This window comes from Pantherophis guttatus, chromosome 2, assembly GCF_059756535.1.
Source record: "Pantherophis guttatus breed Tessera chromosome 2, ASM5975653v1, whole genome shotgun sequence".
NCBI classification, from domain to species: Eukaryota; Metazoa; Chordata; class Lepidosauria; order Squamata; family Colubridae; genus Pantherophis; species Pantherophis guttatus.
In genome coordinates, this window is record NC_142064.1 from 144,414,826 (window position 1) to 144,431,643 (window position 16,818).

Sequence of the window (16,818 nt, forward strand, 5' to 3'; positions counted from 1 at the left end):
GCTTGTTCCTGAACAGAAAGATAAGCTTATGCCTATCTTTCTGTCACATGAACTTCCTATCTGTAGATGGCTGGTTGCTTTAGAAAATAACTTCCTAAAGCAAAAAAAAAAAAAAAAAAAAAAAAAAAAGTTTGGTCTTCTCCAGATTATTTCTTCAGATTCATCTCAACACTAAGCCAATACCAGGTTCAAGATTGCTAGAGAATGTATACCATTGATCTCCCAAGAAGGGTAAGATGTAATTCATGAACAGTTACAGAAAAAGAGTCCGTAGGTCAAGCAAATGAACTGTAAAACAAAGCAAGCAAAGAAACAAACAAACCAAAAAGACACATGAATTAGTACCTTTCTATCACAAAATTCCTGGTACCACCCAGAGAGCTTATATATAAGCTGATGATATATACATATACATATACTCTGACGATGTCAGCAGATGGCTGACGAAAGCTTAGTAAAATAAAATTTTAATTATTTTAAAATTTTAAGTTCCGGAGCTCGCAGGATGTCTGCTTCTTTCTTTACATATACATATACATATACATATGCATATGCATATACATATACATATACATATACATATACATATACATATACATATACATATACATATACATATACACATTTACACATACACATACACATTTACACATACAAATACACATTTACACATACACATTTACACATACACATACACATTTACACATACACATTTACACATACACATACACATATACATATACATATACATATACATATACATATACATATACATATACATATACATATACATACGGGTGAAATTCACTTACCTTCCCTACCGGTTCGCAAATGTGCACGTGCTGTCATCTACACATGCGCAAAGCCTTCTGCACATGCGCAGAGGCTTAAAATATCGCAAAAAAGCGATATCATGACATCCGCGTGGGTGGGCAGAGCTTCCTGCAGCCACCGCTACCGGTTTGCCTGAGCTGGATAGAACCAGCTGAATTTCACCCCTCCATACACATACATGCACACACACACACACAAATATATATATTTATTTATTGGATTTTTATCCTTCCTTTATTAGTTTATAGGTAACTCAGGGTGGCAAAAGTACACAATACTCCTTCCTCCTCCTGTTGTCCCCAAAACAAAACCCCTGTGAAGTGGGTTGGGTTGAGAGAGAGTGTCCAAAGTCACCCACTTGAGGCATGTTTTCATGCCTCAAGTGTATCTAGAATTCACCACTTCCAGGTTTCTAGGCCAGTACCCAGGGGTGAAATGCTCCCGGTTCAGACCGGATCACCCGATCCGGTAGTGATGGAGGCAGGTGGTTCGGAGAACCGGTAGCAAAAATCCCTGCCCCCCCCCATGCTCAGCTGATCCGCACAATCATCAGAGGCTTTTTTTTTTAATTTTTAAAAGCCTTTTTTCTACAATCTCTTTGGCCGAAAAAATGCTTTTAAAAGTAAAAAAAAAAAGCCTCTGATGATTCCGCGGCTCATCTGGGATTGTCAAATGATTTTAAAAGCTTCTGATGATCCCAGCTGAGTTGCCTGATCGGCAGAGACTTTTTTTCTTTTAAATGCCTCTGACGATCGAAGCTGAGTTGCCTGATCGGTAGAGGCTTTTAAAAGAAAAAAAGCCTCTGCCGATCAGGCAACTCAGCTGGGATCGTCAGAGCCTTTTGAAAGCATATTTTTACAACCGTTTTGCCGAAGAGGTTGTAGAAAAAATGGTTTTAAAGTAAAAAAAAAAAATTGGCCATGCCCACCTAGTCACATAACCCCACCACCACCACCAAGCCACGCCCACAGAACCGGTAGTAACAAATTTTAGATTTCACCACTGCCAGCACCTTAACGACTAGAGACTAGATCAAACTGGCTCTACAGGCAAAGAACTACGTTGGGTGGGGATCATGGGCATTCAACCTATCTAGAGGGAGCCAAGCTGAAGAAAACTCATGAAGGAGAAACAAATGTTGAGATACAAATCACTTATTTTTCTTCCCTGGAACGGGATGGGTAGAAATTAAACCATCATTTAAAACTTTAGACAGTTGAGTGGCTTTATTATGGCCGCATGGTTACTTTAATATCTTATGCAAAGGAGAATTTGACTGATGGCTGGGATTATTCTAACAATGATGAATGATAGCAATGGACGCACTCCATTTATTCTGTTTACACATGTTATTAGATGCTGTGTACTTGTTGGGTTTTCTTTGTCTTTTTCTGATAACTCACATTAATAAACATACCCCGTTTCCCCCCCCCCCTTTCAGTAAGCGTGGCAGCTTATATTGAGCTCATTTGTGCTTTAAAGACTCTCCTGAGATACAATGGCAGGAGACAGCTGTGTGACTAATGAGCTTTTGTTGTTAACATCTAAAGAGTATAAACAGAATAATAAATTACCTCCTGCCACAGAAGCACGGGAAATCTACTGTAAAGAAGAGGGGGTGGGAAAGAGTGAGGAGAACCATCGTTCAATTTGTAATGATAATTTCCATGAAACACAAAGATCCCATGCGTGTAGAACTAATTTAATACTCACCGGATTATGCACACGGAGGCTTTTCCCTAAGACAACATTTCCGATATTTTACCCAGTTCAGAGTTCATCAAGATTTGAATGTCGAAGGGACTATATTTGCTAGCACTTACCGTGGTACAAACAGGGACCGGCGGCAACGTGTTTTTCCATCGGGGTCCACGTGATGTTGCTTTAATCTCATTCCTAGCCTATGAGTAAAATGGACGTAAGTCATCCTTCTCTGTACAGGTGTTAAAGTAATTTTGCCTCCTTATCTGTACTGCATCCAATGGCAGTCCCCAGGTATATGAAACCAGTTAAACTTTGCCATCCTTTGTGTCAGAGGTGAAGTTAGGTGACCAGCGGCAAGTGGGATTAATGTAATGCTTATTGGCTGTTTCAGTGTCATATGACTACACTAGCTTCCTCCAGTCAGTCTTATTTACTGCGTTTCTGCTGCTATGTAAAAAAAAAAAAGGGGTGGGACACAATGTGTGACAACTGCAAAAGAAACTACTTATAAAGGCTTGAAATGGCATAATAGCAGAATATTAGGACCTCTGTCCAGAGGTGGGATTCAGCCGGTTCAGACCAGTTCAGGCAAAGCGGATGCTAATTTTACATCTGGTTCACTGAACCAGTAGTTGCAAGGACTGGCTGGCCCTGCATCCCCCTCCCACAAGTCTCCATGCGGCCCGTTTTGGATGCCAGGTAAGTGCAGCACCCACGTGGAGGCTCTGGGACAGTGAAAAACAAGCCTTCCAGAAGTCAGAAAACGGGTCCATTTCTGGCCTCCAGAGAGCCTCCAGAGCCTGAGGGAGGCCATTTTCGCCCTACCGGAGGCTTGAGAAAAGCCTCTGGAGCTTGGGGAGGGCGAAACCACCCCCTGTGGTGAAGGAGGCCGAGTAGGCCACGCCCACCATGGCCACACCCACCCAGCAACTGGGCAAAGAACCGGTTGCTAAAATTTTTGAATCCCACCCCTGCCTCTATCCCTTCATTCCCATTACAGATAGTCCTCGACTTACGGCTACAATTGAGCCCAAAATTTCTGTTGTGAACGAAACATTTGTTAAGTCAGCTTTGCCCCCTTTTACGACCTTCCTTGCCACAGTTTTTAAATTAATCACTGCAGTTGTGAAATCAGTAACACAGTTGTTAAATGAATCTGGCTTCCCCATTGACTTTGCTTGTCAGAAAGTCACAAAAAGGGATAACATGACCCTGGGAGCCTGCTATAACCATCATAAATATGAGTCAGTTACCATACCAAACAACTGAATTTTAAATCACATGATCATGGGGATGCCACAACAGTTGTAAGTGTGAAAAACATTTTTTCTCAGTGCAGTTTTAACTTTGAATGGTCACTAAATGAACTGTTGTAAGTCAAGGACTATCTGTACTTTCCAGATAGAACATGGAGAAATATACACATTGGCATGTGTTACCTGTCAACCTATTGCCCCCAATAATCTGGGTCCTTATTTTACTGACCTCAGGAGGATGGAAGGCTGAGTCAACCTTGGGTTGGTCAGGATCGAACTCTTAGCAGTGGGCAGAGTTAGCCTGCAATACTGCATTCTAACCACTGCGCCACCACAGAATGGTGTTGCACTGCAATTAAAGAATGGAAAGGAGTGGCACTAATTTATGGCAGTTGAGCAGGTAGGGAGGCTAGGCTACAATGAAATCTCAAGAGAACAAGGGGCAGGGGCTCCGTTAAAACGATGCTGGCAGTCTAGTGAACATGCCCATGTGCTCTCTGGAGAAACATTTCTGTTTTGAAACTGAACCGTTGCCCATTGCTATTTCGAGGACATCCAATTCAATATAGTGGTTAAGGCACCAGGCTGGAAACCAGGAGAGCATGAGTTCAAGTCTCATTTTAGGCATGAAAGCCAACTGGGTGACCTTGGGCCAGTCACACACTCTCCACCCAACACACCTTAAAGGTTTTGTTGTTGTGGGGAATATTTTATTTATTTATTTATTTGATTTGATTTGTATGCCGCCCTATCTCCATAGGACTCAGGGCGGCTCACAACAATTAAAATCAAACCAGATAAAAACATATTAAAATACAAATTGAACGTACGTTAAAACTCATTAAAGTAATAGGAAGTATAGGAATATAGGGGTATTAGGAATGTTCACTGCCTTGAGTTACTTATACAATAATAAAGCTGGGATAAAAATCTAATAAATAAATAAATCACTACTCCAGAGTTATTGTTCCGGTAAAAACTCCATTTATAAAGTCTTTTAATCTGTTTCCTTTCCCTGTGGGGTTTGCTGTAAGTCCCCTACACTGCCATACTTTTTCTTCTTTCTGTAGGGAGAAATAGTCATTATTTACTTTTCCTGACATCTCTATTCTGTTTGTTTGTTTTTTTAAAAAAGGTCCTTACCTACTTTGCCAGCAGCAATAACAGGACATAATGTTATAAACAAATATATGTTATAAACAAATATATGTGCTGCTGATGGGTTGGTTCTACTTACCTTTACTACTACTGGTTCTCAGCGGGGCGGCATGCCTGCACTTGCTTCGCTCGCGCACACGCGCTCTTCTCTTGTGCGGAAGTGTTTTGATGACGTCGGGGTCAGTGGGCGGAGCCTCCCACCGGTTTTACTATTTATTTATTATTTATTTATTATTCAAATTTCTATACTGCCCTTCTCCTTACGGACTCAGGGTGGTGAACAGCCAAAATAAAAACATCTATACATAACATTACAATTAAAAATATAGTTAAAATAATTAATAAATTTGGCCCGTGATTTAAAACTTGTCAATTTAAAATCAATATCAAAATTTTAAAACTAACCCTAAAATCAAGACAGACCGGCTAATTGAAAAAAGTAAGTTTTTAGGGCCCGACGAAAAGTCCGGAGGTCGGAGATCACTCGTATCTCTGGGGGTAGATTGTTCCATAGGGTAGGTGCCACCACAGAGAAGGCTCTCCTCCTGGGGGTCGCCAGCCGGCATTGTCTGGCTGACGGCACCCTGAGGAGGCTCTCTCTGGGAGCGAACCGGCCGGTGGGAGGCTATTGGTGGCAGAAGGCGGTCCCGTAAGTACCCCGGCCCTAAGCCATGGAGCGCTTTAAAAGTGATCACCAACACCTTGAAGCGCACCCGGAAGTCCACCGGAAGCCGATGCAGCTCGCGCAGGAGAGAAGTCACATGGGAGCACCCCGTCGCTCCCATAATCCCCCGCGCGGCCGCATTCTGCACCAGTTGGAGCCTCTGGGTGTACCCCAAGGGGAGCCCCATGTAGAGAGCGTTACAATAGTCCAGACGAGAAGTGACGAGTGCTTGAGTGACCGTGCGTAGGGAGTCCCGGTCCAGAAAGGGGCGCAACTGGCGTATCAGGCGAACCTGACAAAAAGCCCCCCTGGCCACGGCCATCATATGCCCTTCTAAAGACAGCCGTGCATCCAGGAGGACACCCAAGATGCGGGCCCTCTCCGTGGGGGCCAATGATTCGCCCCCAATAACCAGCGATGGCATCAGCTGGCTATACCGGGACGCCGGCAGCCACAGCCACTCGGTCTTGGAAGGGTTGAGTCGAAGCCTGTTTCTCCCCATCCAGACCCGCACGGCCTCCAGGCACTGGGACATCACTTCCAAGGCATCATTGGGATGGTCTGGGGTGGAAATGTACAGCTGAGTATCTTCAGTGTACTGATGGAACTCCACCCCAAAACCACAGATGATCTCACCCAGCGGCTTCACATAAATGTTGAACAGGGGGGGCGAGAGGACCGACCCTTGTGGCACCCCACAAACAAGGCGCCTTGGGGTCGACCACTGCCCCCCTGTCAACACAGATTGCGACTGGTCGGAGAGATAGGAGGAGAACCACTGCAAAACGGTGCCCCCCACTCCCAGTCCCTTCAGCCGGCGCAACATGATACCATGGTCGATGGTATCAAAAGCCGCTGAGAGGTCTAATAGGACCAGGATAAAGGAATAACCCCTATCCTGGGCCCTCCAGAGATCATCCACCAACGCAACCAATGCCGTTTCCGTGCTGTACCCAGGTCTGAAGCCGGACTGGAGCGGATCCAAATAGACAGCTTCATCCAGGTACTGGGAAAGCTGTCGCGCCACCACACTCTCAACAACCTTCGCAATAAAGCGAAGGTTGGAGACTGGACGATAGTTAGCCAAAACAGCCGGATCCAGGGATGGCTTCTTGAGGAGAGGCCTCACCACCGCCTCTTTCAAGGCGGCCGGCAGGACACCCTCACTCAAAGAAGCGATGATAATCCCCTGGAGCCAGCCTCGTGTAACCTCCCGGGAAGCCAGCACCAACCAGGAGGGACACGGGTCCAATAAACATGTGGTCGCGTTCAGCCGTCCCAAGATCCTGTCCACGTCCTCGGGAGCCACGGGATCGAACTCCTCCCAGATAACACTCTCAAGGCCTGCCTCAGTCATCTCGTCTGAACTAACCCAGTCGGCGGCCAAGTCTTCCCGAATCTGAGTTATTTTATCATCCAGATACTGTACAAAATCCTCAGCTCGGCCCTGCAAGGGGTCCTCCCGCGCTCCCAGATGGAGAAGGGAGCGGGTCACCCTAAACAGGGCGGCTGGGCGGTTATCTGATGACGCGATAAGAGCGGCAAAATAGCTAGATTTTGCCGCTTTTATTGCCACTAGGTAGGTCTTAATATGAGACCTTACCAGTGTCAAGTCAGATTCGGAGCGACTGGCCCTCCAACCGCTCTCTAGGCGTCTTTTCTGGCGCTTCATCTCCCTCAGCTCCTCGGAGAACCAAGGAGCTAAGTGAGTTCGGTGCCGGGTCAGAGGCCGCAAAGGCACGACCCGGTCCAAAGCCCTGGCAGCCGCCCTATCCCAGGCGGCCACCAGGTCATCAGCCGAGTCATGAGCTATAGTCTCAGGAAATGGCCCAAGCTCCATCTGGAACCTATCAGGGTCCATCAGGCGCCTGGGGCAGAACCACCTGGACGGCTCCGCCTCCCTGCGACGGGGTACGGCGGTCAGAAAGTCGAGTCGAAGGAGCGAGTGGTCAGATCATGACAAGGGTTCAATATCTACATCCCCTATATCAAGGCCACTCAACCACTGACCAGAGATAAAAACTAAGTCCAGAGTGTGTCCCCCCATATGAGTAGGGCCTGGTTCTATAAAATTGGTGCGAACCGGGGGCAACCCACTACTGGTGCTGCTGCTTAGGGGGAGAAATAGATAGAAAAACATTCCAATGTAATAGCAGTTTCATTCCTGCATCTTCCCCATTTTATCATTTCTCCTGGAGAAAGAAATTCATATTTTACACAACAGGAATGTTACCCGCTGCTTTTAAAGTAACCTGCCCTTTTTATGCCCTTTCTACTGCTCAGCATGAAAACATAATTATTTTTCTTTCGGAGAGACTAGGGTATTAAGCAACTATATTTAACTTGAAAATGAGACATAGCCATTGGGTTTTCTTTTTTTTAAAAAAAGGTCAAAGGCTGAGTTTATTTGTAACATGCTTTTTTCTCAGGGAAACTGAGAAATAGCCCAAAGAGGTAGGTACTCCATAGAGCCAGCGGTGCTTCACTTCAAGTTACTGTTGGGTATTTTTTTTTTATGAATCAGAAAAAAGTGAGACTTGTTAAGACATTAAAAAGTAATTTAGCAACAATATATAGGTAGTCCTCGATTTACAGCCATTCATTTAGTGACCGTTCAAAGTTACGTCACTGAAAAAAGTGATTCATGACCATTTTTCACACTTGCAACCATTGCAGCTTCCCCAGGTCATGTGATCAACATTCAGGCGCTTTATGTGATGGAGACTCCAGCATGAGATTAATTGAGCCCAAACAGCATTAAACTTCATCCATTTTGTGATGTTAAGTAATCTTCCTGTGAGATGAGATGCAGTCCTATAGAGGCCCCATGAAAGTGGGATCTCTCTAGGCATTCTGACTTTGTGTCTGCTTTGGTTTTCACCTCACCCAATCACAAGAGTGGAAGAGAAGACATTCCCTCAAACCCATGTGCTCTTCTAATAAAGGAGAATATTTGTAGCTCAGGATTGACACGAGGGGTCCTTGGTGCTCTCTGAGCTTGCTTCTTTTCTTTTCTTGCAGACATTTCATTACCCTAACTAGATAGCATCATCAGGACTAACACTGATGACGTTACCTAGTGTAGGTAATGAAACGTCTGCAAGAAAACAATCAAGCTCAGAGAGCACCAAGGACCCCTGTGTGTTCTTCATGTGAAAATTATTCCAGTCATTTTTGTCCCTTTATTTCTCTTCGTCGGCTTCTGCTTCCTTCCATCAGCTGCAGCTTCAGAACCCTTGTGTTTTATTATTTATGCATTTTTGTTATTAATTATGTATTTATTTATTATGCCACCTTTATTATTTTTATTAATAACTCAAGGCAGGGAACACACCATATACTTCTTCCTCCTATTTTCCCCACAATAACAATTCTGTGTGGTAGGTTGTGCTGACAGAGAGGGACTGGACCAAAGCCAGCCTGCTTTCATGTGAAAGGCGGGACTTGAACTCCCAGTCCCCCAATTTCTAACCTAGTGTCTTCACCACTACACCAAACTAGTTCTAGTAATACTACTAGCAATACTACTAGCAATACTACTAGCAATTTGCTCTATTAATTGTACCTGAAGTATTCATTTTTTTAAAAAAATTGTTAGACATACCGAGATTTGAGTTCCTTTAAGAATTGATTTCTTTTTGTGGAGCTTTTTACTTCCAGTTACATTTTTAATAATATCATGGGCTGGAACAGGGGTGAAATCCAGCAGGTTCTGACAGGTTCTGGAGAACCGGTAGCGGAAATTTTGAACAGTTGGGAGAACCGGTAGCGAAAATTTTGAGTAGTTTGGAGAACTGGCAAATACCACTTCTGACTGGACCCCGAGTGGGGAGGGAATGGAGATTTTGCAATATCCTTCCCCTGGCATGGGGAGGGAATGGGGATTTTGCAGTATCCTTCCCCGCCACGCCCACCAAGCCACACCAAGCCCACCAAGCCACGCCCACAGAACCGGTAGTAAAAAAAATGGATTTCACCACTGGGCTGGAACCAGACTATAATCCTAGAGAAATTGAAAATATTATCTTCAGAGAGATATGGTTTGAAATGTGAAGAATCAGTAAAAGAGGGAATGAGAATTTAATATAAAGAAGAAATGGAAGCATTTATGTACAAGCCAAGCAATTCTTTGTGTTGCATCCTGAAACAAAATACAAAATAAAATATGACATCCTGCAAATCCTTGCAGGAATTGCAATAATATACACAAATGTGCGTTATGGCTGCTGGAACTTTGGCAAAATTATTTATATAATTTTGTTATATTATTATATAGTTTATATTATATAAACATTCCCAGATTAAGAAATATTGATTAAATATTGTCCAAGGAATTTAAGACTTTGGATATTAGGCCCAATTAAAACCCTCCATAAAATAGTTTGAAGCAATATGGGAAACATATTTATCTATTAATTATGATTAGTATATCATTGCAAAGTATAGTTCTTTTAGAAATTCTGGTGAGTAGAGGAAGTACAATACTCATGAATTTGATCAATGTCTATAGACATAGATAGCAAGAGCAACTTTGCAGAGAAACTGGATTTTAATCAATATTGAAATTTATATTGACTAAACCACTCTAGTCCAGGGATGTCCAACCTTGTGGAGTTTAAAATGGGTGGGTTTCAATTCCCAGAATTGGCTGACTGTGGAATTCTTTGAGTTGAAGTTCATAAGTCTTAAAGTTGACAAGGTTGACATCCCTGGATGACTCCTAATTTATTATTGAGGGAAGCTCTTCCACTTTTCCTTCTGCTGTGTGACAGCTGTAAACACAGGAGGGGGGGGGTCTTTCTTTTATTGGAACCAGAGTCTGGAACAGCTTGCCTCATGAGATTTCGTTATTTCATAGTTTAGAGATCAATTCAATTCTTTTAGATACCCATTTTATAAAATATTACAAGATTGCTTTATTTTTCTCCTTTCTTATTTATTTGTTTGGTTTGTTTTAATGCTTTATTGTTGTCAACTGTACTGAAGATTTGTCTTAGAATGGAAAATATAGAATAAACACACATTTATTTATAAACCACACAGTGGGAATCTCGTGTGTGAGGCACTTATCTTCTTTTATCTATTACACCTCCATGAAATAAGGCACTAATTTGTATGCTACAGCTTCTTTAAAACTGCACCCAATCAAACATTGGCTTAGTGGGGGACTCAGTACAAGTATTATTAACATGTATTATTATACTAGCCATGATATGCCTCTGTTCTTCAAAGTGTTGGCTATCTAACTTATTCTAATGAGGAGATTCTGAAAACTTGTCGTCCCCCACCCTTTTTTTTTTTTAGGCTGTGAAGAGTTACTGAAAGATGCTTTATCTGTTGAAAGTCTTGGACTTCGGCACTATGAGACGGAATATGTGGATTACTACTATCAGGTAAAAAAAATGACTTTTTGAATAAAGCCAAACCTCCTCCTATTATTCTATATTCTTTCTCCTACACTTTCCCCACTTTTATTCACATTATCAAATTGCAAGTTGGTGAACAAGGAATTCACAGCATCGAAACAAAGTCACTGCAAGATTGGAATGCTTCAAACTTGGGCAGCGTTTCAAAGGCCGTGATTATTTGCAATTTCCAGTTTCTGCAGTTCATGCTATGAACCAGAAATATGAAGGCACAGACCAAGACATGGTTGGGGAAACATCTTGAACAACTGAATTTACACAGCTGAACCTTCTTTGTTGTTGGGTAGTCCTTTTAGAAATGCTAATGAATGTACTGATTGAGAGATTTGTTAGGTTTCAAAGAAATGCTTTTCTTTTTTTGGTTGCAACACAAACGATCGGGGAAAACATATTTGAAAATTTGCCTTTTAAAAACGTGAGCAAAGCTGAATGTGCTTTTTTTTTTGACAACTAGAGATTCATAGAGCTAACTGGAAAGTCCTTAAAGAATAAGCATTCTGTTGATTGTTGTTACATGGTCTTAAACTGGCATGCATTTTTTCCCTTTGGGTATTGAAAAAGAGCTTTTTCGATAATGGTTAAATAAATAATTTTGTACTTTCATTTTCTTTGGGCATTGCATGCACATAGACAATGAAGAATTTTCAGGGAACTCTGTTTTTGCCAGGGGCCTATTTCTAGATTCTCTTGCATTGTAGTCCTTTTTCCAAAAATAGAATGGGGCATGAGAGTCATATGTCCCATTCTACTTTTGGAGAATCTTGTGCTCTAGTGGTATGCTATGTGGGAAGTTCCTTTGACTAAGACATTGGCTTGTCAACTGACTTCAAACTTGAAAACTAAGTTGTCCATGTCTACTGTAGGAAGTTTTCACCCACCCCTCTCCTAGAAAAATGAAATATTCTAGGAAATATTAAAAAGGCAGAATATTTCCTCTAAAAGAGAAATAGAAATCTTAAGACAGAAACTCAGCCCCAGCCCCTGTCCCCAGCAGATACTTTGGTTATTTACAAGACAAAAGGCTGGGCCATCTTATCTACTGTACAACACATGGTGGGATTAGCCCTCACTCAAGATCCAAACCAGGAAAAAGCCATTGAGGCATAATAGGAATTGCCCAAAGCCCCTTCATTACATCATCACCCAGCAAGATTCAACTAGGCCTGGGACACAGACAGCCTACAAAGTTAGCTAAGACCCTCACCCCCTGGGAGTCTGACAGCCAATGGATACATTTCTTGTACAGGAACAGGAAACTCTAAGGCAGGGCCCAAGAGAGTGTATAAATATATCCCTCTCTCCACTCCGTGTGCTCTTTTTTGCCAGGGACCCAAAAACCCCATGTGGTCCTGTTCACCATTAAACCATCTTTCCAAGCAGTCTCCATGTTTCCAGTGTCTTTCATCCCACTTGGAACTGAACCCAGATGGACATTTCTTCCAACACTACTATGCACATTGCCTTTCCCCACTGCTGAGCTGAAGTGCTACTCCCCTCACCCTTGAGAGATCCTGTAATCATCTCATTATGTTCCAATCATAATGTGGCATAGGACCTGGGTATTTGAAGAACCTCCTCTCTCTGATAGCTTCTGTGCATCCAAGGTAGATTGGAAAGAGTGGGTACGCTCCAGGTATTTTTGATTAAACAGTGTCTCCTGCGTAGATCTGGGAAGCACACCTCCTTTGTCACTGCTCTTTGGAATAACCCCCAAGAAATGCATGTGGTTCCCATCCTGGTGACATTCCCCAATTCTTTAAAGATCAGGCCTTGAGGTATTGGGTACAGAGTCCCCGTTAGTTATTTATTTAATTGTTGGTTTCTTTTGGAAGTACATGGTTAGTTCTTCTTTAGTTAATTAAATACATAAAGTAAAATTGTTGTCCCTGCCTTCTATCCTGCTGCTGTTGCAAATCCCCACAGTGTTTGCCTTCTCTTCAAAGTAGTGGATGATCATGTAAATCTACTGTAACACTAGTGGGCTAAAGATGACTTAAGGTGGACTGGCAGGTACCTTAAGGCAAGATGAGAGTATTTATGGGGATATGGCTGAAAAAGCAATGGCCAGCATGTGCTTGTTTCAGATACAATTGTGGTTACTGGTTAGTGAAAAGCCATGAGGGAAAGACTAGTGTGGCCAACATTTGATGTGATAATCTACACCTCTTGGTGAAAATTTAGACCTTTTGCAAGGGAGATTAAATTTCTCATCTTTGCTATTTGGGCTTTTCCTGGGTAACAGCTATAAACAGGGTTGGTAAAGGCTATGCAATGTTTTTCCCATCTCTGCATAATTGAATTCTAACTTACAAATATGGTAAATAGTGCTTTCTTCATATCTTATCTTAAAATACTCATGTGGTTTAAAACATTTGTTTTAAAATGGTTACATTAAAATGCACTTCATGTCATCTAGTTCAGGACTCTTTTCCTAAAACTCACCCACCCCCATAGAAAGCAACAGCATAAGGGCACTGACTTTTGCAGAGCTCTTCTCGTCCCTTGGATTCCACAGTGAAGTAGCAACCCAACTTTGAGAAACTCTGCTCCAAGTTGAATCTGGTGAAGTTGGAGGTGCCCTCTCTTCCCAGTCTTTAGACTTAGAGGTGGTTTAATCTGGATTCCTACCACATAGGAGCCCCAGTGGCTCAGTAGTTAGAATGCAGAATTGCAGGCTAACTCTGCCCACAGTCTGGAGTTGGATTCTTACTGGCTCAAGGTTGACTCAGCCTTCCATCTTTCTGAGGTTGGTAAAATGAGGACCAGATTGTTGGGAGCAATATCCGGACATTGTAAACTTCTCAGAGAGTGCTATAAAGCACTATGAGCAGTATATACTATAAATCTAAGTGCTATTGCTACTGCTATTAGAACCAGCTGTGCTCCTATGAAGATGGTGAAGCTGATATTTCAACATGGAGACATGGGGAAGAATTTATTCCTCCCTTCCCTTCAGTAAGTGAGTGGCACATCTGGAGTAATAAGCTTCTTTAGACCCCATACACTCTTCTCCCTTCTGACCTGCATCGTGAAACATCACCAGGCCATCTAGTGCAAAGCTCTCAGAATTCCAGGCTCACTTGGAAGCCAAGCAACTATAAAAAACAGTGGATTGGGAGGGGGTGCTGGTGGTGGGAACCAGGCTTAATTCCTGAATAAAATATTCCTATCTGTGGAAGCAACATGAAATAGTATTCCCAAATTGGGTTGAGCATGGAAAAGTGGGATAGTTACTGTACTTTGTGGAAAATGCACCCAAGGATCAGATCCAGCCTTTCCCTGTGAGACTCTAAATAGGAATGGGAATGGCTATTTTTCTAGAATGCAGGATTCATTCCCTGCCTTGACATCTGATGAGCAGAAATGCAAGAAATTGCTAGATCTCTCCAAGAGGAAGAGTTTAGTTTGTGCACTGTATGGTTAGCAGTCAGCTAATGGTTAAAGACTCGTCATCCTTCCTGTCCATTAAAATTGAAAACAACCATGGGAACAGAATTAAGGAGGCAATAATTGTTATTTATTGCCACTTATTCTAAAAATAGTTAAAGAACATATGAGTCAATTCCTAAGCTAACATTTCCCAGCTATGTCCTCCAAATGTGTTGGATATTCAACTCTCATATAATTCCTGACATATTCTCTCGTGGCTGGGATATGAGGATTATGTTGGACTTTAACTCCCAGATCCCAGCCAGTTGAGAATACGACAGAACTGAAGAGTTATATTGATGTGAAGAATGTTGGGCATGTTGGTTTGGCCAAATACAGAGAGTCCTTGCCTTATGACCATAATTTCCATTGCTAAGTAAGGCAGTTGTTAAGTGACTCACATCCTATTTTACAACCTTATTTGTCATGGTTTGCTTAGCAAATGGCTGCAGTTCTTAAACAATTCACATCGTCATTAAGAGAATCCAGCTTCCCGTATTGATTTTGCTTGTCAGAGATCAGCTGGGAAGGTGGCAAGGGTGATCACATGACCATGGAACTGTTGTAAATACACACCAGTTGCCAAGCATCCAAATTTTGATCCGATAAGCATGGGGATGCTGCAATTGCAGGGACTTTTTTCAGTGCTGTTGTAACTTCAAACAGTTGCTAAACAAACGGTTCTAAATTGAGGACTGTCTATATATAGTACAGTATTTTGAATTACCAGAACTGAGCTGCAAAATCCTGGACAATCAGTAGATGGTAGCAAAAGGATATATAGACAGTTCTAATATTTTCACGCCATCTTATGGTTGTCCAAATGTTAGCAGCCAGATGTGTTAACCCAAATATACAATAGCAGGTGCTCCTTTTTATTCCAGGAAAAGCTACAGTAGTGATCAGATCAGATTCACTTTTTCCTAGCTAAAGTCTCAAACAAGCAATCTTTTTGTAGATTTTTAACTTGTTCAATTCATTTTCTCATTGCACTTAGGTGTAATTAATAAATCAAATACTAGGAAAATAATTGCTTAGCTGTCTGAGATGTTTTATTCAGAGCTTGTAGGAAATACAGAAAAATACTAATTATGAAGAATGATGATTCAGTACAACTGAAAAGTGATTTTTTACACTATTCATTAATGGTAGCATCATCTTTCATAACATCATCAATTTGGAATGTTTTAAGGACTAAAATCTTTCAGAAATATGATGCTTCACTGAAGAAATCCATAATTTGTGTGCAGATTGTAAGAAAACTATTCTTCAGATTTGACCCATCCCAGATTTTGCAACTGGATTTTCTGGCAACAATAGATGTTTATTTTAGAATATGGGGAACAGTCTTTGGCTGTTCCCCCAGATACTGACTGGGCCAGAATGTTAGTTGACCCTGATATATTGCAGGTATAGCTATGTTGTGAGTTTGTAATGGTACCTCAGCTTCTGTTATTATGGCTGTTCTTTTTTTACTTTGCTTATATTTATATCTCGGGATTTTATGGCTTATTTATTTCTGGACTGTTGTTAACCACCCAGAGTTACTTAGAAATTGTGTTTGTGTGTGTGTGTGTGTGTGTGTGTGTGTGTGAGTGTATAGTATTTCTTATATTATTATTAACACACTCTGATAAGAAACGTTCTACTCCCCCTCCCCACCTGAAAAGAACTCTGTTCCAACTGACACTTGGGCGTGGGCGTGGGCAGTGCGTGACTCATCCGGCCTGCAGGCTGGAAGTTTAGACATTCTAATCCCCACCTGAAAGAGAGAGAAGGGATAAGATAGGAGAGGCTTCTGTGGGGCAAGCCTGAGGGAGAGAAGGGGAGAGGAGAGGCCGATTGTACCTACTCATTAATTTTCAAGAAGTGTCGATTTATCAAGCCCCATCACATAGTTTCATAGCAGAGCACGGGTATCAGCTTTTGTGTGTGTGTGTGTATGCATGTTTGATTGCTTCTCTTAACGACCACATAGTTTTTCTTCATGATGATCTGTGCCTAAATTGGTCTTTCAGATCTTCTAATGGTATGTGATCACTGCTATAAGTGATGAGTGGTCCGCTTCTTCTCTTTCTTTACTAGGAATATTGCCTTTTCCAAAGAGCTAAGTCTTCCCATAATGCATAATTCCCTCGATTTCTTCGAGGACCAGATCAGCGTTGTAGTTCTCCTCTGTGGGCCAGCCGGGGGTGGTGGTGGAGAAGGAGACTGGATAGATGCCTCCTGCAGCACCTTGTCGGCCAAAAGGGGGCATAGGTGGGGGCGCACCATTTTGGCTGCCAGAAGTACCATGGGCCAGTACTTTGCTATTTCAAGACCAGCCCCACAGGCCAGATTTAAGCAC

The 16,818-nt window shown here is 42.3% G+C and overlaps 1 protein-coding gene across 1 annotated transcript in view; it reads left to right on the forward strand.

Annotated features, from left to right (window-relative positions):
* The window catches only part of RAB11FIP4 (RAB11 family interacting protein 4), a 213,422-nt gene that overhangs the window by 79,122 nt on the left and 117,482 nt on the right, over nt 1-16,818 (forward strand). The window contains exon 3 of the mRNA XM_034412500.3: nt 10,921-11,009. Coding sequence (XP_034268391.2) covers nt 10,921-11,009 — 89 coding nt within the window. The remainder of the gene's footprint in view (nt 1-10,920; nt 11,010-16,818) is intronic.